The following is a 23,094-nucleotide window of genomic DNA, read 5'->3' as shown; positions in this document are numbered from 1 at the left end:
TTGCTCTAAAACTAAAGAAGTTGAAAACTTGGTTTCCAAGGGTTTTTCAGAATGATTAATACCTTTGCAATAAATGACTTTGTTTTTTGAGACAGAGTCTTATTTATTCCAGGCTGGTCTTGAACTCCAAATCCTTCAATCTCTGCCTCCAAAGTGCTGGGATTACAGGAGCATACTGCTATAGCCCTCAAATTTCCAATAAACTCTACAGTCTTCTAAAGTTATTTGCATCTGAGATTGTAATATCACTACATAGTTTTGTTTGTTTTGGTTAGATGTTTTATACTAAAATGTGTATGTACTGAGCTAGGAGGATGGCTTAGTGGGTAAAACTCTTACTGTGCACAGGAGAACTACAGTTTGGATCCCCAGCACCAATGTGAAAATGCGAGGTGCAGTGGTTGTATCTCCAGGGCATATAAGATGACAATTCGTGGGACAGTGGGGCAGAACCATGGGATCTAAGATCTCTGGCGCAGTGAGAAGGTAGTCTTTAGTTGTGTTAGGAAGACTCCGAGTATCAGGGCCACGTTTGGTCATGAGTGCTGTAGTTACCAAGAATCTGAAACGTGTGTAGTACACTGTGTTTGAGTAGCCACAGTTTTAAAAACGAGAAAATAAATAGTGCTTTTAATAGTATATCCAAAATAGTCTTGTAGCACCTTGTGGCAATTTTGTTGATAACAAACCATGTATACAACCATAGTGTTAAAAAATTATGTTGTCTGGTGACATTGCAGCCATCGTAGTGTGTGCAAGCACAATCTGTGACGTCTGGACGGTAAAATCACCTAACCATGAGTTTCTCAGAACATACCCCGTGTAGTTGACATATAACTTAACCATTTTCGTGTGTGTTCTACATAAAAATCATGTCCTCTCTATTTTATATACTTTTCCTAGAAGTCAATCTTTAAAAACCATAATGTGTTTTCTGCTTAATAGTCACAAGTCAGTACAAGCTAGCTTTGCACTTTAGGTGCCCAGTAACTGTGAGCAAGTGGCTAATGGTATTCAGTTTATTGGCCTGTGTGGATCTACTTCCCTTCAGCTGGTTTTGTACTTGAGGAGAATAGCAGCTGAGTTAGAATGAGCAGCTCAAGGGAGACCAGGTGTGGGGCCACTAGGAAGAGAGGAGCTTTGTGAGCCACAGTGGGGGCTGCTCGCCATTCAACTGCCTCTACCTCAGCCTTCCGTAAGCCCCAGCAGTAGACTAAGTAGACTAAGGACCAGAATCCTGCGCCTGCTCTTATGAAACAGAGATCACCACAGGGAAAGTTTCTTATTAAGCAGATGATCAGAATTCTGGAGTCAGAATTGCTCCAGGCTAAAGTAGATCAGCCTGTTCACTTTGCAGGAATTTATTGCCATGCACTGCCAAGGAGACCAAGGTCAAAATCCTCTGCTGGGAAGTGCTTATGGTGTGGGTGCTCTGGAACAGAGAAGCAAAGGCTGGCTCATTTCTCTTGTTCAAGAGCTGCTTGGTATATTTAGAATCAAACAGTGGCCTTTTTGGAGACAAGATCTCACTATGCAGTGCTGACCAGCCTGGACCATGTTGATCTTGAATTTACAGAGATCTGCCTGTCTCTGCTGGGGTCAAAGGTGTGTATCATTGTCTCTGGCCAAACACTGATATTAATGCTCTTTAAAGGAAGAGAGGAGATCTGCATGGTGATGGCACACACTGTTAATGCCAGCACTCACCAGGCAGAGGCTGGCAGATCTCTGTGAGTTTGAAGCCAGCCTGGTCTACAGAGCTACAGAGCTAGTTTAGGACAGCTAGGGGTACACAGAGAAACCTTGTCTTAAAAACTCAAAAAAAAAAAAAAAAAAAAAAAAAAAGGGGGCTGGTGAGATGGCTCAGTGGGTAAGAGCACCCGACTGCTCTTCCGAAGGTCCAGAGTTCTAATCCCAGCAACCACATGGTGGCTCACAACCATCCGTAACAAGATCTGGCGCCCTCTTCTGGAGTGTCTGAAGACAGCTACAGTGTACTTACATATAATAAATAAATAAATCTTTTTAAAAAAAAAAAAAAGACAGACAGACAGACAGACAAGTGTGTCCCTGCCAGCACACAGTCTGTCTGGTACACAGTAAACAATGCTGATGGCTGCAGAAAATAACCAGGCTGTGGTGCCCACAGGTTCATTCAGTCTAAAGCCATGCTTCCCCAGGATAAGAAGGTGGTGCAGTTGAGACTGGCAGTAGGCAGTAAGCACAGTGGCTTTCCCCTCCCTTCCCTGATGCTTTTTCTAGGTTAAACCTCTGCATGGGAGCCTGGGATATGGCTCCGTGTGTAAAGGCACTCTCTGCAAAGTCAGTGGCAGGAGTTCAGTCGTGGGGACTGCAGTGGAGAGAATGGGATACTTCCACACATGTGCAAGCATTTCTCTCCCACAATTCTAGATGCTGGGGATCTAGATTCAGTTAAGGTGTCACTAGTGTGGTTCTAGTGAAGGATCTTGTCCCTACATCCTCACACGTATCTTTGGGTCCTACTTAGAAGGACCCCAATCCTATCAGGAAGTTGCTACCCTTATGATTTTGGATGCTTTTCAGAAGTTCCTTTTCCAGATACCATCACACTGCACATGGGAATGTGAAAATAAACATTTCAGCCAGGCATGGTGGTGCACACCTTTAGTTCAGCCCTCAGGAGGCAGAGGACAGGTGGATAGCTGAGTTCGAGACCGGCCTGTTGAATAGAGTGAATTCTGGGACAGCCAGATCTACACAAAGAAACGCTGTCTTTAGGGGAAAAAATGAACGGCAGGGGAATAACTCAGCGGCAGAGAACACACAGAGCACACACAAAGCCTGTGTCCAGGCCTCAGCACCGCAGAAAAAATGTCAGCTTCAGGGATGAGGGACTGAGAGGTATGTCATTATAACACAAGTGGAGAGAGCATGGCAAACACCTCTGAATTCAACGGTGTCCAACTCTGTGACACTGTAACATGTCTCCACTGTCTACAAATCTGTTGGGCCTCATTCATAGCTGTCCTGTGCTGCCCATGGCTAAGCACCACAGGCTAGACCTCCTGCTAGATGTTGCCCAGTAGTGGAAGAGTAGAGACTTTGGTGGCACTGTATTTTTATGCAGCAAGGATAAGTTGAAGTGAGAAGTCTGTGCTGCACTACTTGGGGAGAAGATTGGGGTCACATTATACTTCCCATGTGGGGACCAGTGTTACAGAGCTCATGTCCCAAGACTTCTAGAAGATAGATTGCAATTGGAGTCCCACTTACGGTTTAATAATAAAGACGCATCGCCATCTATGTAGCTTTAGGCTGTTGGCCTTTTTGCTGAGGCAGTCTCTCAGCTAGCTTCTGACTTAACCCAGCCTGCCTGCCATTGCCTCCCTCCACGTGGCTCTCGCTGCTCCATCCCCTCCCTATTCCTTCATCTATGGCTCTGTGTCTCCTGTCTGCTTGGTCTGTAGTTCTGCCCCAGACTTTTTATTCTACAGAAAGCCCCATTCCTTTCTCCTACAAAGATGCTGTTAGCATAGTGAGAGAGGGTCCACGCTCACTCGCTTACTCATTCTGAGCGGCGATGAGCAGCAGGATAAGGCCCAGTCCATATTGTTGTGTTGCTTGTTGGCCAGATTGAGGGCACTGTGACCTTCCTTGAGTGACCTCGTCCCAGGCAGCTGGCTTTTTCACACTGTCTTCTCAGAGAATTCTCTTTTTGGGCTGGTGAGGAAGTGGCTAACATTTATATATAGGATGCAAGTTAATGGTCCATAGAAATGACAATACCAAATATCCACAAAGTGCTGCCTGCTCAGTAGTTAATAATTGATAATACACGGGTGGTGGGCTGGAGAGATTTAAGAACATTGACTGCTCTTCCAGAGGTCCCGAGTCCAATTCCCAGCAACCACATGGTGGCTCACAACCATCTGTAATGGGATTCAATGCCCTCTTCTGGTGTGTCTGAAGACAGCTGCAGTGTACTTATATAAATAAAATAAATCTAAAAAGAAGAGGAAGAAGAGGAGGAGGAGAAGGAAAAAGAAAATAAAATACAGGGCCGTACTTACATAGCCATTTAACACAATATATGGGTATAGGTCATCCCAATATTATAGGTATACACGCGTATATGTACACATACACTTTTTTTTTCCTGACAAAGTTTCACAAAGTAGTCTAGCTATATAACTCTGGCTGTCCTGGAACTGTCTGGCTTTGAACTCACAGAGATCTGCCTGCTTCTGCTTCCTTAGTGTCATTGGCAAACTTTTTTATAAAAGACCAGATAATAATATCAGCTTTGAAGACCCTAAGTCACTGTGGTCACTACTCAGCTTGACAGCTGAAGCAGGAAGGCAGCTGTAGGCAGACAGTGAGCACTGCACACTCCATCCAGACTCAGTCACTGTCCCAGGCAGCAGCCCAGACCAAAAAGGCCTGGAGTGGTGGAGTGGTCTTGTCTCCCCCAGGGGCAGGAAGGGGCTCTCCTGGGCAGGAGCAGGTCCAGGATTGTGTGTTGGTTTTTTGCCTAGGCATACTAAGATAACTAAGAGAAGAATAAGATCCTAGAACTGAAGACAAAATACTAAATAACAACTCTTGAACATGTGCTTACTTTTAGCTGCAAAAGAGAAGGAAAAGACTAAAGAGAAGAAATTCAAAGAACTTGTGAGAGTGAAGCCAAAGAAGAAAAAGAAAAAGAAAAAGAAAACCAAGCCTGGTATTTTCCATGGAGGGCTTCCCCACTTAGGAAAGACCAGGAGGCCTTTTGTAGGGCTGTGGGCTCCGCCTAGCATGGGTCCTGGAAGAGGGTGTGGGTTGAGGTTGAACATACAACCAACTCTTACAGAGTTAGTTACTTACTACTATTGCATGTACATTATGATGTGTGTAAATGAAGGTGTCCACATGTACAGTGCATGTGGAGAGGTGAGGACAACTTTCAGGAACAAATTCTCCCACTGTGGGTTTCTTATATGGCAAGTCTATTTCCCCACTGAACCATCTTGCTGGCCCCTTGACCAAGCCTCAGAAAGTTTGACTGACCTTTATAAATGCCTCCCACTTGTAGCATTGGCCAGTGTGTCCTGTCACAGGGAAGGATATAGGTGTGTTGTTTAGGTAACCCCCAACCCCTTATGTTTTGTGAGGCATGGTCTTTCTTACTGTCTCAGATTGCTCTCAGATTCTCAGTCCTTGAGCTTAAGCATCCGAAGCACTGAGGTACTTGCATGGATGATCTTTGAGGTTTACTTGCATAACTGTTAGTCAACTCTCAAGAAAACCTGCAGTTGTTGAAAACAAAGCTTTTAAGAAAATCTCTGCTGTGACCTTGGGAGCTAAATAGAAGCCATGTTTTATTATCCGAGTCCCTTCTGGCTTATGAAATTCATTTTACCAGAAAAGGAAAGGGGGGGGTGGGGAGGAAGTGTTCTCAAAGGTGACTGCCCTTCACCCCTCTCTATGGTGTGCTGCACCTTTGAGCTTAAAGGCTGTTATTGGATGGGGTTGCTTCTGGGATGCCTGAGTTGCTCATTTGTGTCTGATGCTATTCTTGTAGAATGTCCCTGCAGTGAGGACATCAGTGATACTTCCCAGGAACCTTCTCCACCCAAAACATTTGCTGTCACCAGGTGTGGGTCCTCACACAAGCCTGGGGTCCATATGAGCCCGCAGCTCCATGGTTCAGATAATGGAAACCACAAAGGGAAATTGAAAACCTGTGGTAAGAGCTCATTCTCACATGATGGGCTGTTAGAAAGTATATGCTATATGATCATGGGTGTGGTTGAGTGTACTCAATGATTGGAAGTTGTCAGTGAGAAGGTCTAGCCTTATCCCTGCAGTTGGCTCTGCCTCTCTCTCTATTGTGTGCAGAAATTTGAAGGTGGCTGTGGACAAAAGTGGCTATAAGCCAGGTAGGTCCTGGTGGACTGAGGATAACTAGGGAGCATTTTAGAGTCCTTGGGGCAATGTTGTATGTGGGCCACAAGACAACGCTCTTCTGACAATGAGCCCAGTGATACTGGGAGCCCCTTCTTGTTTCCTCAGTGAAGTGGAGACATTAGTTGAGCCCTGGTCAGGCAGTAGGCATCATTTGAGCTGTTCCACTATGAATAGAGCTGAAAACGGAGTCCAGTTTCCAGGCCTGTGGAAGTCCCTGGAGGAGTGGGGAAGAAACAGTGTGGAGTGCACAGTGTTATCAGCGAGTTTAGCGCACTGACCGTTGGCTTCCCTTTGCTTCCAGAGGAGGATAATTTGAGTGAGTCCTCTTCCGAGAGCTTTCTTTGGAGTGATGAGGAATATGGTCAAGATGTTGATGTGACCACCAACCCAGATGAGGAGCTTGAGGGCGACGACCGCTATGATTTTGAGGTGGTCCGCTGCATCTGTGAAGTGCAGGAGGAAAATGACTTCATGATTCAGGCAAGTAGTTTCCAGAACACAGGTTAGAGGAAGACAGACTGATCCTAAGAGAGAATGTGATGTCAGCAGCGAGTGAGCTGTGTGAACAGCCCTGTGTGTGCAGTACTAACAATGGTAGACTGAGCTTGCTTTTGGGTTCCCATTTCTGAGAATTATAGGCTACTGTAAATACCCATTAATAGAATGAGAAATCATTGGGGCCAAAGGGGAAGGCCTAACCTGTGGTCTCATGGTGAGGCCTAGCCTGTGGTCTCACGGGGGAGCAGTTGGACAACAGGGACTCAGGCTGTGGAGTGGCAATTCAGTCTTGTTTATGGGCTCATCTTCTCTTTGAGATACAGTTCCCTGGTAGCCTGAAGGAAGAAATGGAGTCAGGTTTTATAATCTGTCTACCTCTGTTACAACATGGTGTGTGTGCACATGCAAGCATGTGTCTGTGCTGGCAGCAGGTGTTCCCAAGAAAAGGATTAGCAGCCAGCCGTGCATCTTTGCATAGGCTATAGCTATTAGGCTTTTTTTTTTTTTTTTTTTTTTTTGCTTTTTTCTTTTCTTGTTCTATATATGTGACATCAAAATTTGAAGTTGACTTGATTTAATAGTACATAGTTGCATTTATGTCTTTTGTCCTTTTGTTGATGGTTTTGGAGAGGGGGCAGAATCTCTTAGTTACTTAGTTACTCTGTTGCTATGATAAAATATCCTCACAAAAGCAACTTAAGGGAGAAGTTACTGTGGCCCACAATTCTAGATGGGTGCATAGGACACAGAGTGGCCTGAAGCCAACTCCTCACACTGCCTCAGTGTCAGGAAGAAGAGTGGAGCTAACTCATCCCTGCATGCTGTGCTTGGCTTATTCCCTGCCTAGGAAATGGTGCCACCACAAAGGAAAAAGTCTTCCACTCACCCTATCCAAAATAATCCTGAATAAACAGACCAGAAACTACCTTGATCTAGACAGTCCCTTAGTGAGAGCCTCTCCACAGGTGATTCTAGCTTCAAGCTAGTGAAATAACCAGTCTCATTTGGTCCCACTTGTTGGTCCCACTTGGTCTCAAACCTGCTGTGTTTTCTGTTTTTGTTCCTAAGTGCTGAGGTTACAGTCACGTGCTGCCATGCCGGCTTTGTTTCCTAGGTGTAGACCTTGGAGTTGCTTCTAGGACTTCAGAGGTTTTTTTAAAGCACTGTATGCATGGTTTCTCCTCCTGCAGTTTATTTTGGTGTGGAGTGAGGGCTGTGGCTTTAGTTTCCTGGCAGTGTCCTCCCTTTTTGGATACTGCTTCATTTACTGCCTTTCTATGTACATTTGTGTCTCTTCCTGGGTTCTCTCTTTTTTCAGTGAAGCAAAGACAGAAGAACACACTTCTGTGAGATTATGCCTTTGTAATATTTAAAAATCTCTAGCAGGGCCAGCCCCCTCCCTCTCATCTTTCTTCTTTGCATATATTTTCTGACAACCATTTTAGAGTTCTGCTTACTTTCTGAGCTACCAACTTCCTTATTTGTTGGGGCCACAATATTTTATAAGCCCAAGTAAAGTTGGTGTCTTCCTGGCCCCAGATTCCTGGCAGTGCTCCCAATACCAGGGAAGGCAGTTGAGCGTAGGCTTTGCAGGAAGGAGTCTTGGCACTTGGCTAAGTTCATGTTGTCTCATGTGCCATTGGTCACCTGTGCAACCTTCAGCAAGTTTTAAGAGGAAATGCAAAGAGATAGCACATGATTGCTCTAGGATGCCAAAGGGACGTAGATAGTCTGTTAATAATAGAAAGTTAACGTGAAGCTTTGTGCTGAGTTCACAGTGGGGGTGTGTACATGTGACCCTAGATTCCTAATAGACAGCCCATGGTGTGGGCAGGAGCAGTAACCCATCTGTACTTGGGGAACTGAGGCCTAGGGTTGTGATCTGGAATTGTGCAAAATAACACAGGTAATGTATTTTAGGAGTGGGAACAGGTTTCCTTAACCTCACAAAGTTACGGGGAAGTAGAAGCTGAGAGGCTGGAGTGGCAGCAGCCAATCCGAAGTTAGTAGTATTCAATTGATCTATATTTTTGCTTTGTGTTTTGTTTTTGAGACAGGTTCTAAAGTATCCAAAGACAGGCTGGCTTTGGTCTCACAGTGTAACTGAGTCTGGCTAAGCTTATCTTCGTGTCTCTACCTTTCACGTGCTGGGATTCCAGGCATATTCTGCCACACCTTACAGTAAATTCTCTGTGTGTGCTGTAGTCTGTACAGAGGTGATCGCCTCACATGGGCACTTCTTTTTTTTTTTTTTTTTTTGGCTTTTCAAGACAGGGTTTCTCTGTGTAGTCATGGCTGTCCTGGAACTCACTCTGTAGCCCAGGCTGGCCTCAGAAATCCGCCTGCCTCTGCCTCCCGAGTGCTGGGATTAAAGGCGTGCGCCACCACGCCCGGCCACATGGGCACTTCTGAAATGGCTCTTGGCACTAAAGAACTAAGGACTCTTACCTTAATTTGTTCACTATGTGTAACCTCCATGTGGTCAGTGGTGACCTAGCTGGGTCATTGTATGGCTACAGATTTGTTGGGTAGAGGTCAGAAGGGAACACTCCCCTATCTCCTCTCAGCCCTGTGGGCCCTGCTTCAGGTGCCTCCTGCATTCTGACTTGTGTTGCTTCTTTAATTTTCACAGTGTGAAGAGTGCCAGTGCTGGCAGCACGGGGTCTGCATGGGCTTACTGGAAGAAAATGTGCCTGAGAAATACACCTGCTATGTTTGCCAAGACCCTCCAGGTAGAGAGACTGCTGGAGTTGGGATGTGAGCAGCGTGTAACCGCTTCCTTAGCACAGCAACTTTCAAGACACCATGTCTGTGCTCTTGATGAATCTTTGCTGATGGCTAGGTGACTCTGATCACCTTTGTTGCAAGCCCGCCTGGTGGCCAGTCCTTCTGAACGGAGCAGTAAGGGATGTGTCTGAAGATGCTTACCTAGCAGAAGGCCTGATCTGAAATGTAGTGGGAAACACACATGACATTGTTAACAAGAAGCACAGAGTTCCATAGGTCTGATAAAACTATCCAGTGTTGAATGCTCCATGAATTATTCTGTTGGTCTTGCTCAGGGCCTTGCTGATGTTTTGTTCCAGTTTTGGCAGTGAGACACTTTCTTCCTCAAGAGCTCTGAGGATGGGCGTGTGGCTCTCTCTGTTGGTGCCATTTCAGGGATGTCGGAGGGCACATTTGCTCGGACACACACACACACATCCCAGCCCCCATTGTGTCACTGCCCCTGGAGGGGATGAGCCTTGCCTGCTCTGGAGTACTCTAAGCGGGGTCTTGCTCGGCTCCTTAGTGGGGGTCATTGGTTAATGGGTAGTGGCTCTTGGCTGTCCCTTCCACCATGCCCAGCCTGTTTCAAGGTTTCTTAGTGACTGAAGAGTGAATGAGTCAGGTTGGAAGGTGCTGTCTCCTGAGGTTTTGGAACAGGAAGTGCTGCCTAGTCCCTGAGCTTAGTTTTCTGTCCTTTCTAAGGAGACTCGTGATGAGCCGGACCCAGGAGCCATCTAGGTCATCTGTTACGATGGGAAGCAGAGATGGGTCCAGAGAAGGGAAGGCTGTCACCTGTCTAGTTAAGGTCTGGGGCCTGTCACCTGTCTAGTTGGGACCTGGAGTCTTCTGTTCACACTCAGGCCATTTGAGACGCGTCCCAGGCTCTGGTACTGCAGCCATCAATGACGGATCCTTTTTTTCTGTCTTTTAATGAGACTGGGGACAAAAAACTGAAGTTGAAACAAGTTAAATAAACCCAAGACAGGCGTACAAGTGAAGCTAGGAGGGAAAACAGAGAGGGGGAGCCAGGGGCTCTCTGATGCTGGCTGGTGGCCAAAGGCCTGCCTGAGGAGATGGGGAACACCTGTCCTGGAGAGGCCCAGGGGATGCTGCGTCAGATAGGAGCTCTGGAGGAAAGAGGTCAGGCCAAGGAAGAAAGTTTTGTGTGTGTGTTTCTAAAACTGAGACAAACCATGATAAGGGTGGAGTGAGGAGAAGAGGAAAGAGAAGGATTCTGTCAGCCTTAAGAGATAGATAGATAGGGATTTGGGGTTTCTTTCTGTGAGCAGTCAGAAGCTGTGGAAGATTGTGAGTGGAGGAGGGAAGGAAATGACTTAAATCTGAAGAGGTAATTCAGCCGGCCATGGTGGTGAACATCTGTATCCCAGAACTCTCCAAACAGAAGCAGGAGGGACAGGTTCAAAGCCAGTTTAAGCTACATGGTTACTTTAAGGGTTGTCTGAGCCATGTGAGGCCTTGTCTAGAGAAAGGAGGGGAGGGGCAGAAAAGATGGGAAGGGAGGGAGATAGCTGAAAGGGGGAAGACTACTGCTCAGAATCAGAGTCCGTGCTCGAGCCCCTGCTGCGGGTAGGAGGGACCATGCCTTATTTCAGCTTTGTCTCCAGCACCGAGTAGAGAAGAGAATGAGCACAGCCATCAGAGCACAGTTTTGGAAACTCAGGGTGATAGGACCGCTGAGGGGACAGGACAGCCTGGGTTCCTCAGGCGTGCTTGACTGTTGCAATGTTGTCTCTTTAGGTCAGAGGCCTGGCTTCAAGTACTGGTATGATAAGGAGTGGCTGAGCCGGGGACACATGCATGGCCTGGCGTTTCTGGAACAGAACTACTCCCACCAGAATGCCAGGAAGATCGTGGCCACTCACCAGCTGCTCGGGGACGTGCAGAGAGTGATCCAAGTGCTACACGGCCTGCAGCTCAAGATGAGCATTCTGCAGTAAGTGTGCGCCTGCAGCTCTGGGCAGGAGCTTACTCAGGCTCTCGGTTCAGTCAGGTTTGGGGAAAAAGGGAAAGCCACAAAGACCTGTACCACAAAATCTGTTACTATGCTGAGCATGTGGCTTCCTAGCATGTGTGGCACTGAGTTGGATTACCAGTACCCTCCCTCACCCAACTCCCCCAAAAGTCAGTTATGTAATAACCGTTTCTTTGTAAAGCAATTGACTTTATTGAGGAATACTTTGCATGTAATTAGGTTCACTTATTTTAAGGCCTCATTGAATTTGATAAGTGCATGTATTCAGGCAACTGAGCCTGCAAACTAGGACATGATGTGTGCACTTGGTTTCTCTTGTTTTCCTGTACAGGAATGTATGTGTATGGGTGTGGTTGTGGGTGTGTGTGTACACAAATGGCACAAGGTCAGAGGTCAGAGGTCAGTTTGCAGGAGGTGGTTCTGTCCTTCCACCATGTCTTAGCCTTCCCTTGAGAAATGGAATTATAGATGTTGGCCACTATGGCATAATGTACTCACTCACAGCTTGCGTTGTGTTACCTTTGGGTGTACAGTTACTTGTTTTACATTGAGGTTTGTTGTTTTTTTTTTTTTTTTTACATTTATAGTGAGGGCTTTTTAAATTGTGGTAAAATAGCCGGGCGTGGTGGCGCACGCCTTGCACTCGGGAGGCAGAGGCAGGCGGATTTCTGAGTTCGAGGCCAGCCTGGTCTACAGAGTGAGTTCCAGGACAGCCAAGGCTACACAGAGAAACCCTGTCTCAAAAAACCAAAAAAAAAAAAATTGTGGTAAAATATACATAATGCCAAATACCAAATTTGCCATCTGAACCTTTCTCTTTATTTATTTATTTATTTATTTTGGTTTTTTGAGACAGGGTTTCTCTGTGTAGCCCCGGCTGTCCTGGAACTCACTTTGTAGACCAGGCTGGCCTCGAACTCAGAAATCCACCTGCCTCTGCCTCCCGAGTGCTGGGATTAAAGGTGTGCGCCACCACGCCCGGCTCATCTGAACCTTTCTATTTATATCTATTTATTTTTTCTTTTTAAAACAGGGTATCTTTACTTAGTACTGGCTGTCCTGAAACTAGATATGCAGACCAGGCTAGCCTTGAACTCACGGAGATCCTTTTGCCTTCTGAGTGCTGGAATTAAAGGCATGCAGCACCTAGCTCTTAATTCGACCAGTCTGGTCTTGAATTCCTGAGCTCAAGCAGTGGTCTTGCTTTGGCCTCCGCCATAGTTGGGATTACAGGATTGAATGCCATGTCTGTTTTCTATCTTAGCCATTTTTCTGTACATTTCTGTATTGTGAAAATCATTACACAGGCATGCAGCCAGTCTCCAGAACTCTTTTCATCCTACAAGACTGATTTCTCAGTTTAAGTAATCTTCAGACCCCCATCGTCTCAGCCCAGCAACATCCATCATTCTGTTTTCTGTCCTTATGAATTCAGCTTCTCTAGATACTTCAGGAGAAACCATGCAATATTTACCCATGGCTTATTTTACTTGGTGTAATACCTTCAAGGTTCATCTATATTGTGTTAGAACTTCCTTCCTTTTTAAAGCAAAATGTGTAGTATTTACATTTCACATTTTGCTTATTCTTTCATCCTAAACTCTCATAATTAATAGGCAAAGAAGCTTGAATCTGCTGCCAGAGGGACTGGCAGGTGGCTCAGCAGTTAAGAGCTCTTGCTGCTCTTCCAGAGGGTCTGTGTTCCGTTTCCAATACCAGCATTGGCCAACTTACAACCAGATGGTTATAACCCCAGCTCTAAGAGATGCAATGGGTGGTCTCTGAGAGCATCAATGCATACACATGTACACACATAACTTTTTAAGAAATGATTTATTGATTTTATGTACATTGGTGCTTTTGCCTGCATCTATGTCTCTGTGAGGTGCTGGATCCTGGGAACTAGAATTACAGACAGTTGTGAGCTGCCATGTGGGTTAAACCTATATCCTTTGGAAGAACAGCCAAGTGCTCACAACAGCTGAGCCACCCTCTGCCCCCTTAAAAATAAAAGTTTTAAAAATCCTTCTGGGCGAGCCGTTGTTAACACCTACTTGTCGCTGTCAGAGCTTTGCTCATACAGAGGTTCTGGGCCTTCTGGAGCTAGATTTGTGTAGCCACTTGTTTCCACCTGGGCTCTGGGGACACTGTCACCCCACTGTACTCACTGTGCTCTCCTGCCCCCGTTCATTATCATCCTTTTCTCTCCCTCTGCCGCCACCTTTCTCTTTCTTCTTTGTAGTGATCAAAGGTTGTAAGAGAAGTTCTCCGTACTTGTGAAATGAAATGTGAGCAGGTGAGAACTGAAAGGTGGAGTGAGTCACTTTGTAGTTTAAAAAGTGTGTGTGTGTACATGCAAATTCTGTTCCAGGAAGCAAGCTGGGGAGACAGCCCAGGCTCAAAGTGTGCATGACTCCTGGAGAGGATCCATGTGTGGCTCCTAGCACCTATTTTGTACAGCTCACAACTGCTAGTAACTCCCCAACTCCAGGCCTCTTCTGACCACCTCAGTTTTACATTTTTTGTGTGCCACATACATATGCTGGGCACAGACATATAATTTAAAAATAAAATAAATCTTAAAAATGATGATACATTTAGATAGATAGATAGATGGATGGATGGATGGATGGATGGATGGATGGATGGATAGATAGATGATGATACATTTAGATAGATAGATAGATGGATGGATGGATGGATGGATGGATAGATAGATAGATAGATAGATAGATAGATAGATAGACAGACAGACAGACAGACAGACAGACAGACAGACAGACAGACAGACAGTTAATTTGGGGCTGTGCTCAAACAAAGCCCTGGGTTCAGTTCCTAGCACATGTATACATATATACACAGCCATGCCCAACACACACACACACACCCCTCCACATACTTTCCATGCACTTGTTCCCACCTAGAACAATAAACTGAAATATTTTCTCGTTTCCCAATTGTGTAAGATGGAACAGGTGAGTGTAATGACTCTGATGGGTTAGGACTGTGGCGTCCTTCACAGTGTTTTGTGCAGACACTCATGCAGTCCTCCTGCATCAGATGCAGAGAGGAGCCTGTCCTGTGTGATGGCCATCTCTACCCTTTACTGATCCTGGCCACTTTTTTCTTTGGAATGCTGAAAATAGAATGTAATTTTCTTATTTAAAGAAATGCCGGGCATGGTGGCGCACGCCTTTAATCCCAGCACTTGGGAGGCAGAGGCAGGCAGATTTTTGAGTTTGAGGCCAGCCTGGTCTACAAAGTGAATTCCAGGACAGCCGGGGCTACACAGAGAAACCCTGTCTCAGGAAAAAAAAAAAAAAGAAAAAAGAAAGAAAGAGAAAAAAAAAGAAATATTATGATTAATGGCCATCCACACTCACCCCAGCACCACTGCACTTTAGTGGTTGATAATTGGTGATTATCAGTGCTGTCACATGCCAGGGTTACTTTGGCAGTTGATTGAGTTTAGGTTATTGTTAGTAAACCACATTTGCTTTTACTGTATTGTATTTATGAGTGCATGTGCCCCGGCATATGTGTGCAGGCTAGAAGGTAATTGGTTCTCTTCTATCATGTGGTTCTGAGCATCAGACTTAGGTTGTCAGGCTTGGCATGAGGCACCTTTAAAGTCAGAGCTGGTAGCTGACAGTTTCCACTAGTAACACTAGTTTCCAAAAGAAGCCAGAAGGAGCCTGAGCTCACTGGCTGCTGTTGAGCAACCAAGTTTAGCTGCATCCACTGTACCTGCAGTGGGAGCCTAGGGAAGTGGCCTCCTAAGAGACTGAAGGTTTACACCCCAGTGTGGTAAGTGGGTAGATATTCCAGGTAGAAGCCACTGTCCCTTACTGGAGAATGTTTATGAGAGGAGCTCTGCAGTGGTGCCTGCTACTCTCAACGCTGTTTCTTGTTGCCATCCCCACAGAAGCAGAGAACATCCTGATCTGCAGCTATGGTGCCAGCCCTGGAAACAGCACTCGGGGGAGGGAAGAGCACATCCCAGACACATCCACATCACAGACGCCAGGAGCGAGGAGTCCCCAAGCTATAGAACTTTGAATGGGGTGGTGGAGAAGCCATCGCCCCTGCCCCGATCGGTGGAGGAGTCCTACATCACCAGTGAGCATTGCTACCAGAAACCTCGCGCCTATTATCCTGCTGTGGAGCAGAGGCTGGTCGTGGAGACGAGAGGCTCTGCCCTTGATGCTGCAGTCAGCCCCCTCTGTGAGAACGGCGACGACTCCCTCTCCCCTCGCTTAGGCTGGCCTATCGACCAAGACAGGAGCAGAGGCGACATAGATCCCAAACCCAGCTCCCCAAAGGTAGGTGTTTGCCTGTGCTTACTTATTCCTTACTTGATGGCTGAGTGCTGCTGAGTCCTTCTGGGCCACCCTCCTGTGGAAGACATTTCCTTATAGACATATTAAACTTGCTCACCAGAGGCTTTTGGTTTTTGTTTGTTTTTGTTTTAAGGTTAAGATGTGTACAAAGTTAAGGGACCTACTTTAGTCAAAGGTCATTAGTTCCAGGAAATTTCACAAAATGGCACAATTGCAGGGTCAGGAACAGAGAGAGGAGAAGCTTAGAAGTTGATTCAAACTTGGAAAAACTATAAGGAATTTTTTTTTCTTTAGTATCATTTACATTGTAATTGCACCTAGGTGCTAAATTATTAGCATGAACTTAAGTCAAGTATGTTGTTAGATAACAATGTTTTTAAGAAAATTGTATTTTTTTTCCCAGACCTGTCATTAAAGTCTTTGCTACTCTGAGCGTTTTCCCCAGGATCTAGCCTTATGTTTGGTTTGTTATTTAGTTTTTGTCATTATTAAGTAACTCTGCTGTGAGTGCTAGGTGGCATTCCAGAGTCTCCATCTTTACTTCATGAGTGCCACTGTGCCTGTCTTCTGTGCAAGAGGCCTTGTGTGGTTTCAGGTCTCTGCCCCTGTCATCCCTACTTTCTTCCACTTTAGCCTATGGATTGGCCTCAGCAGCTTAAGTGCACTGCTGTGTCTTGCCAAGAGGTGGCATCCCAGCTCTGCTCCCAGGGTGTGGCCTGCACCCTCAGCTTCTGTCCTTGCCAGTGTCTATGGAAGTCTACTTAGGGTGTGAGGCCTTTTTGTAGCAGATTAGTTTCAAGTCTAGGCTCAGTCACTTTGGTTTTGGCTTTCCTCATCAGATCCAAGGAAGCTTTCGGGACATTGCTTTGTACACAGGAAGCCCTAAATATTACCATGAATTGTTATCATCCTATATGTAAGTACACTGTAGCTGTCTTCAGACACTCCAGAAGAGGGAGTCAGATCTCCTTGCGGATGGTTGTGAGCCACCATGTGGTTGCTGGGATTTGAACTCCTGACCTTCGGAAGAGCAGTCGGGTGCTCTTACCCACTGAGCCATCTCACCAGCCCTGTTATCATCCTAAATAAATGAATAAAAGTTTGAGATCTGAAACTATAGTAAAAGGCTAGCAGTCCTGTGGAAACACAATGTAAAATCTCCAAGTTCTTTTTCGCATCAAGGGAACCCCCTGGTAAGCTGACTGTATACCAGCACCATAGTTTCATCCTAATGTTACCTGGGAAAACTGTATCCTTGTTGCCGATAGGGGAACTACCTCACCAAGGCCACACGTTCACTAGAGACAGCCAGGCCTCACTAACTGACTCTAATAACCTAACCATCACTAGCACTGCTCTGGGCAGCCCTTGGGCTTCTGAGAGGCCTGCTTCAGGCCGGGCACTAGGCCAGCCAGAGGAAGCATCTGAGCCCATGGGTGCTGTGGTGCCTAAGCCCCGTGGGTGCTGTGCTGGCCTGAGGCTTTACTGTGAGTGGCAGCTGGAGGTTGGGAACACAGCTGCTTTTACAGAGGGTTATAATGCTGGCTAGTTGGAGAAGAGCTGGCTGGCTGCCCAATGATGTACACATCACTGCATGCCCCCGCCCAGGTGAGAGAGTACATTTCCAAGAATGTCTTGCCAGAAGAGACGCCTTCGAGGAAGCTGCTGGACAGAGGTGGAGAAGGGCTGGTGAGCTCTCAGCATCAGTGGCAGTTCAACCTGCTGACACATGTGGAGTCCCTGCAGGATGAGGTGACGCACCGGATGGACTCCATTGAGAAGGAGCTGGACGGTAGGTGTCCTTTCTTGAAATCAGTCTTGAGCTTCCCTCCGGAGCCTTCTGAAGTTCACAGCCTTGCTGTCCAAGGACAGCTGGTTTTTTGCCTCTTCAGCCCCATCTCGACTAGTTCTCCCCTCAGGGAGGACAAATGTAACTTTGAAAATGTTTACTTCCTTACTAAGTCTGTGACTTTCAGAGGTCTTGCTTCACGTGTCCAGTCCTTCTGCAGTGGGAACTCTGCAGGGCTAAGCTAAGTAGAGCTTAGTGGCCAAGAGCAAGCTTAGCCTCAGCACCCCACAGATGAAGCATAGCGCCTTCACAACCTGAGCACATTTTTCTTAAGTTCTGAGGGAACTACACTGTTTTGGAGAGATGGGGGTTAAGAGTACTGTGGTCTAGAGGACTTGGGTTCAATTCCCAGCACCCCCAGGACAGCTCACATGCCCAGCCTTTCGGGTTTTTTAATGTGCATTCTGGGGATCAAGTTCAGGTTCACACAAAGTCAGTGATTTCATGGCTGAGGCATCTCTTCTAGTTTTGAGTTAATAAAACCTTTCATGATGGTTTACTTACTGTTCTTGGTTATTTGTTTTCATTGTAAAGGTGGGCTCCAGGCCTAGGGTGCTGTCCAGCAAGTAAAAGCTTCATCCTCTAAGCCTGACAGCCCCATCCCTGAGCTCCCCTGAGCTCTATACAGGCATAAAGTAAATAAAATGGAATTTAAATTTTTTAATGGACCAAATCTGTAAGTCTGTGTTTGAGGATTCTGTCAATTACAGTCAAGCTCTGAAGCCTGTAACTACAGCTATGGAAAGCTCACACAGGAAGTCCTCCAAGACAAGGGCCTTGTTTTACAAGCTTCAGTCATGTGGCCTGGCTAGTGTTCCTTTGTGGTTGGGGCCATCCTGAGGCAGAGACCATGCCAAACATGTGTTTCTCTTGCTTACTATAATCCTAGCACTTAAGAAACGGAGGCAGGACTGAGTTCAAAGCCAACCTGAGCAACATACAAGGGTGCTGTTCAAAGAAAGAAAAATTAATGCTTTTTCTTTTGGAGAGGGGCTGATGAGAGTACTGAAGCGACAGTAAATGGAGTTGCCCTGTTGGCAGATGAAGGGAGGGACAGACCCACTGACATCCAGCTTGTATGAGGCCCCGTGGCTTTTATTATGTATGTGAGTGCTCTATCCGTATGTACCAGAAGAGGGCACTAGATCCCATTACAGATAGCTATATGGTTGCTGGGGGTTGAACTCAGTACCTTTAGAAGAGCAGACAGTGATCTTAACCATCCAGCCATCTCTCCAGCCCACCTGAGGCTCCTTCTTGCTCTGTGTGGAATGTTCTGTGGTTGCTGGAGGAGTTCTTCCTCAGGAGAGAAGTCTGAGCCTTCACAGATCTTACCTCCGTTTTGCCTGGGCTCTCTGAGTGGCCAGTGGTTGAGGTGGTAAGCCAGGCTATCTCTGGCTTCCCAGAGGACCTCACATGTATCCCTCTGGTTTGGAGCTCACCTTCTCCCCATGGCTTGAAGAGGTGCCAAGAAAACTTAAAAATGAAGGATGAAGTTTAAAGCTTTCATTTAGGAAGTAGATTAGTTTTGAGGCAGGATCTGTGTGGGCTAGGCTAGTCTCAAATTCAAGAGACCCCACCTGATTGCTGGAACAAAAGCTAGTGTAGGCTTACACTAACTTCTTAAAGGGAGAAAATAAGTATATTTCATGCTGCTGATAATTGTGTATCAAGAAGTAATATGAAGCAAATCAGAATTGACAGTGATTTAAAAAACAAAACAAAACCAAAAACCAGACCTTTTCAAAGCCCCTGTAGATTTTCTAGCAGCCCAACTTGCCCTGTTTACAAATGGAGAAGCTTTGTCTTCAGAGCCTTCTGGGCTTTGCTCGGCAGAATAGCTAGCTAGTTAGCACACTTAAAGCAAATGCAATTCAAATGAGTTGTTTTAGTTGCATTGGCCCCTCAGAGCACAACAGCCAGATCTGATCTGGCTGGTGGCCACTGACTGTATTGGAGAGGACAGACATAGAACATTCAATCACTAGGACATCTTCAGAACTGCACTATTGTGAAGCATTTATATTGTCATCGCTGTAACCAAATACCTGACAGAAACAACTTGAGGGGAAATTGGCTTAAGTAGTTTATAATCTCAGAGTTGTCATGGTGGCAGGAGCACATGGCAAGGCACCTATCTATACCATGGTGGTCAGGGAGCTGGTAAACGTCTCAAAGGCGGGCCCTTAGTGACCTACCTACTCTTCCCCAGATAGCGTCACCAGCTGAAGACAGGTATCCAACAGAAGCCTGTGGAGGGCAGTTCACACTGCAGACTGCCTTAGCATTAGGGTTTTGTGCCCTGGAGCAGTGCTTTGTGGGGTGCCCGTGTTGAAGCAGCCTGGCTTAAAGTGGCTGAGCTGAGATTGGGGTGAGTCAGGTTCTGAGCACTCACTGGATCCTCTCTCTCTCTCTCTCTCTCTCTCTCTCTCTCTCTCTCTCTCTCTCTCTCTCTCTCTCTCTCTCTCTCTCTCTCTCACCTGCAGTGCTGGAGAGCTGGCTGGACTACACTGGGGAGCTGGAGCCCCCAGAGCCACTGGCCAGGCTTCCGCAGCTCAAGCACTGCATCAAGCAGCTGCTGACTGACCTGGGCAAGGTGCAGCAGATCGCCCTCTGCTGCTCGACATGAAATTGGCCACCCAAGACATTTGGAGCATAGGCCTGGCACCTCTGCCAGGGGAGCTTCGCATATTTAAGTAAATAAACTTAGCATGCTGGATGCACGTGACACTGACTGACTTCAGGGATTTGGCCAGGAGTGTGATGGACATGGGGACAAAGAGACCATTTTGGCTGCTGGAGGACAGGGCTCTCTTGATCTGGAAGCCAGCTGCAAAGGCAGCGCATAGTCTTAGAATCCCATTCTGTGCACATCGTTGAACGCAGCAAGTCTTTGCACATCTTCAATTGGAATCGTGCCACTGATGATAAACAAAATGAGAGCCAAAAAAATAAAAATCTAGTAGGAAACAGTTGTAAATTCGATTTGCAGTTTATTTAATTGACTTTTGAGTCAGGTAGAGGCATGTGCCAACCCCTCCGGTTTCTCTGCCTGGTGTGTCGTGTGGGCAGCAGGCACCCACCGCTTTCATCCCTTAGCCTCACTGGAATGCTGGGACTTCACTGTGCCGTGCAGTTTTTTGAAGGCTGGGTCCTTACTGCTCTGCTTCCTCAAGACTTCATTTTCTCACCTCGTCTCTTGCATGGTTTCACGGTACCAGGGACAAGGTTTTATGTTTTAACTCCAGAGTCAGCTGGGCTGTGGCTTCGGCAGCCAAGTGGAACTGCTAAAGGAGGAGCTAGAATCTTGATTTAATGAGAATCTACAAGGAATTCCAGAAGGAAGCAGTCAGGGTCTGGAACCCAAAGGACAGCATTTTCTACCCACTTACTAATTTCAACTGCTTCCCAGTTCTATTTAAAGTTATGAAAAAAAGTTTCCTAAAATTTTCGAACTCTTTTACTGTAAAGATTTGTTACAAAATTCTGTTGCTTGTTTCCCTCCTCCCTGGAGGCTGGGGTAGCAGTCGGGCCACGCCAGCCGCTCCACTCTTTCAGTTCCCCGTCTGTGTTACTCTATGAGATGAAGGTAATTGTGCTGCTTACGGTCCGGGTACAACCTCTTTGTGCCTTCACAGAGAGGTTTGTGTTGTTTCTTGTTTCGCAGGTTCTGGTTCCATGTGTCATTGCTATGTTGTTTGCTTGGTTTTATCTTACTAGGTGAAATGTAAAATGTGCTGTGAGGACTTCATTTTCACCAGTTTTTGCATCACTAACGGTAAACTTTGTTTGATTTATCCATCAACATCCACAGGTTCATTATCAGTTTTGGAATCTGTAATGTTCTAGGCTGCAAATATTTACTATGTAAACATCAAGGAGCCAATGTCAGTAGCTACCAACAGCAGCACCTCTCGCTGCCTTAGGAATGGTTACGTTTCAGGCTTGTGTACAGAGAAGCTTCAGGGAATGAATGCCCTTATCTAAAAATCTGTTCACCATCTGATACAAAATGTGCTGTGGAGCAAGCATGAGTTGACCTGGCATAGCTTAGGGAATGTGTGATATGTAATTAAGCCAACACAGTCCCTTACAAGAGGCTGCTTCCCACTGCTCACATTGATGCTTTCTTGTGGGAAGAAGTGCTCCAAGAGTACACATGCCATCAGGGTTCTGGATAATTTATCATAGAGCTACATTTTGAGACGTGTATGATGATTGTCTGAAAGGGAAAGAAACAAGATACTTATAGCTACACTGTGTGAGGTATGATGATTGTTATGTTAGATACTAATTTGGGGGCCATCAAAGTGGCTTAGTTGGGAGAGGTGCTTGCCACCAAGCCTGCTGACCTGAGTTCAAGCCCCAGGACCCAACAGAGAGAATTGACACCTTCAAGTTCTTCTATGACATACATACACACAAACAAATGTAATAAAGGATTTTAAATTGAGGTTTTTCTTTTATGTAACTACTCTTGAGTATCACATCTGGGGAAGCTGTAACCTCGAAGGCAGTCAGTTAACTGAATGATGCTAATCTTGCTGTGTGGTCTTTACTGGGTTTATCGTTTAGGTTTTGTAAAGGACATAATATGGCTTCATTGTGACTTTTGTTTTTAGGGAAACAAAGCAGATTCCCCATATTCTGATAACCTCAGTTCTTCCCTAACTTAAAGCCATGTTGAGGGGCTCCACTCCCAGTTCCTGGGTCAAAGTGAATTCACCCCTAAGTTGGAGCACTGGAATCTGTTCTTTGCAAACAATGTTATCATTTAGAAAGATGTGCACTACCTATGTTCTGTCTGTTAAAAAACCTATCCACCTATAGAAAGTCACCTTGACAAAACAGTCCTGGTTTTATCAGTCATTCTTTAGTATGTATGCAAGGTGGATCCTGGCTGAGCCAACATTGCACTGTGGATACGTATCTGTGTTTACACGCTATTAGACAGAAGGCACTGTACATATGAGTGTTGCTTTCAAGCAATATTTGCAAAACATGCAAACTTCTGTATCTGGAAAAATAAAAACAGGTTCTTGTTGCTATGTGTCTGTCACATTACTGAAGTATAAAAGGTTGTGGGCTTTGTTGGTTTAGTTTAGTCTCACTATATAGCCCTGACTGGCCTAGAACTCCCAGAAATCCCCTGTCTCTGTTCCAAGTGCTGGTTTTAAAGTCCTGTGCCACCACACCTGGTTGTTCTTTAGACAAAGTCTTGCAATGTAGTCCAGGCTGGCCTTGAGCTTATGCAACCCAAAGTTGGGCTTCAAACTTAAAATGACCCTGTCTTGGTCTCCGAGTATACCACCATAACCCAGCAAGGATTAAATACTTTATGCATTATGGTGAGCTTGAGGCCAGCCTGGGCTACAGAGCGAGTTCAGAGACAGCCAGGGCTACATAGAGAAACCCTGTCTGAAAAAATAAAGTGCCCATACCAGCTTCTACCCAAGTGTGGCTCACACATTGCAGTGGAAGCTGCAGGTTTACTGCATTTTTGGTTGCTGGAATAGTGCAAGGCAGGACAGGCTGTTTCCCTAGACTGAGACTTATACCTACTGCTTTCAACAAACCCAGGCTTCCTATAGATCTGAACTACCCCTCAACTAACACCCATGCCTGGGCAGAATCCTCAAAACTGGTTGTCTTCATTTCATTGCAAAATTCAAACAGGAGCCTCACAGTAAGTTCATATTATTCACGCATTCCAG

General features: G+C 45.9%; 1 protein-coding gene across 4 annotated transcripts in view; it reads left to right on the top strand.

Annotated features, from left to right (window-relative positions):
* The window catches only part of Phf20 (PHD finger protein 20), a 110,351-nt gene extending 87,923 nt beyond the window's left edge, over positions 1 to 22,428 (top strand). For all 4 annotated transcript variants that reach the window (XM_085832910.1, XM_085832920.1, XM_085832917.1 and 1 more), the window contains 8 exons: positions 4,607 to 4,705; positions 5,546 to 5,710; positions 6,233 to 6,411; positions 9,062 to 9,161; positions 10,957 to 11,152; positions 15,117 to 15,513; positions 17,140 to 17,323; positions 19,867 to 22,428. In XM_085832910.1, coding sequence (XP_085689036.1) covers positions 4,607 to 4,705; positions 5,546 to 5,710; positions 6,233 to 6,411; positions 9,062 to 9,161; positions 10,957 to 11,152; positions 15,117 to 15,513; positions 17,140 to 17,323; positions 19,867 to 20,009 — 1,463 coding nt within the window. In that variant the 3' untranslated portion in view covers positions 20,010 to 22,428. The remainder of the gene's footprint in view (positions 1 to 4,606; positions 4,706 to 5,545; positions 5,711 to 6,232; positions 6,412 to 9,061; positions 9,162 to 10,956; positions 11,153 to 15,116; positions 15,514 to 17,139; positions 17,324 to 19,866) is intronic.
* Positions 22,429 to 23,094: the final 666 nt, after the last annotated feature.

Source organism: Mus caroli, unplaced genomic scaffold (genome assembly GCF_978045245.1).
Source record: "Mus caroli unplaced genomic scaffold, Mus_caroli_1 scaffold_2, whole genome shotgun sequence".
Lineage (NCBI taxonomy): Eukaryota > Metazoa > Chordata > Mammalia > Rodentia > Muridae > Mus > Mus caroli.
This window is presented reverse-complemented; position numbering and strand designations above follow the sequence as displayed.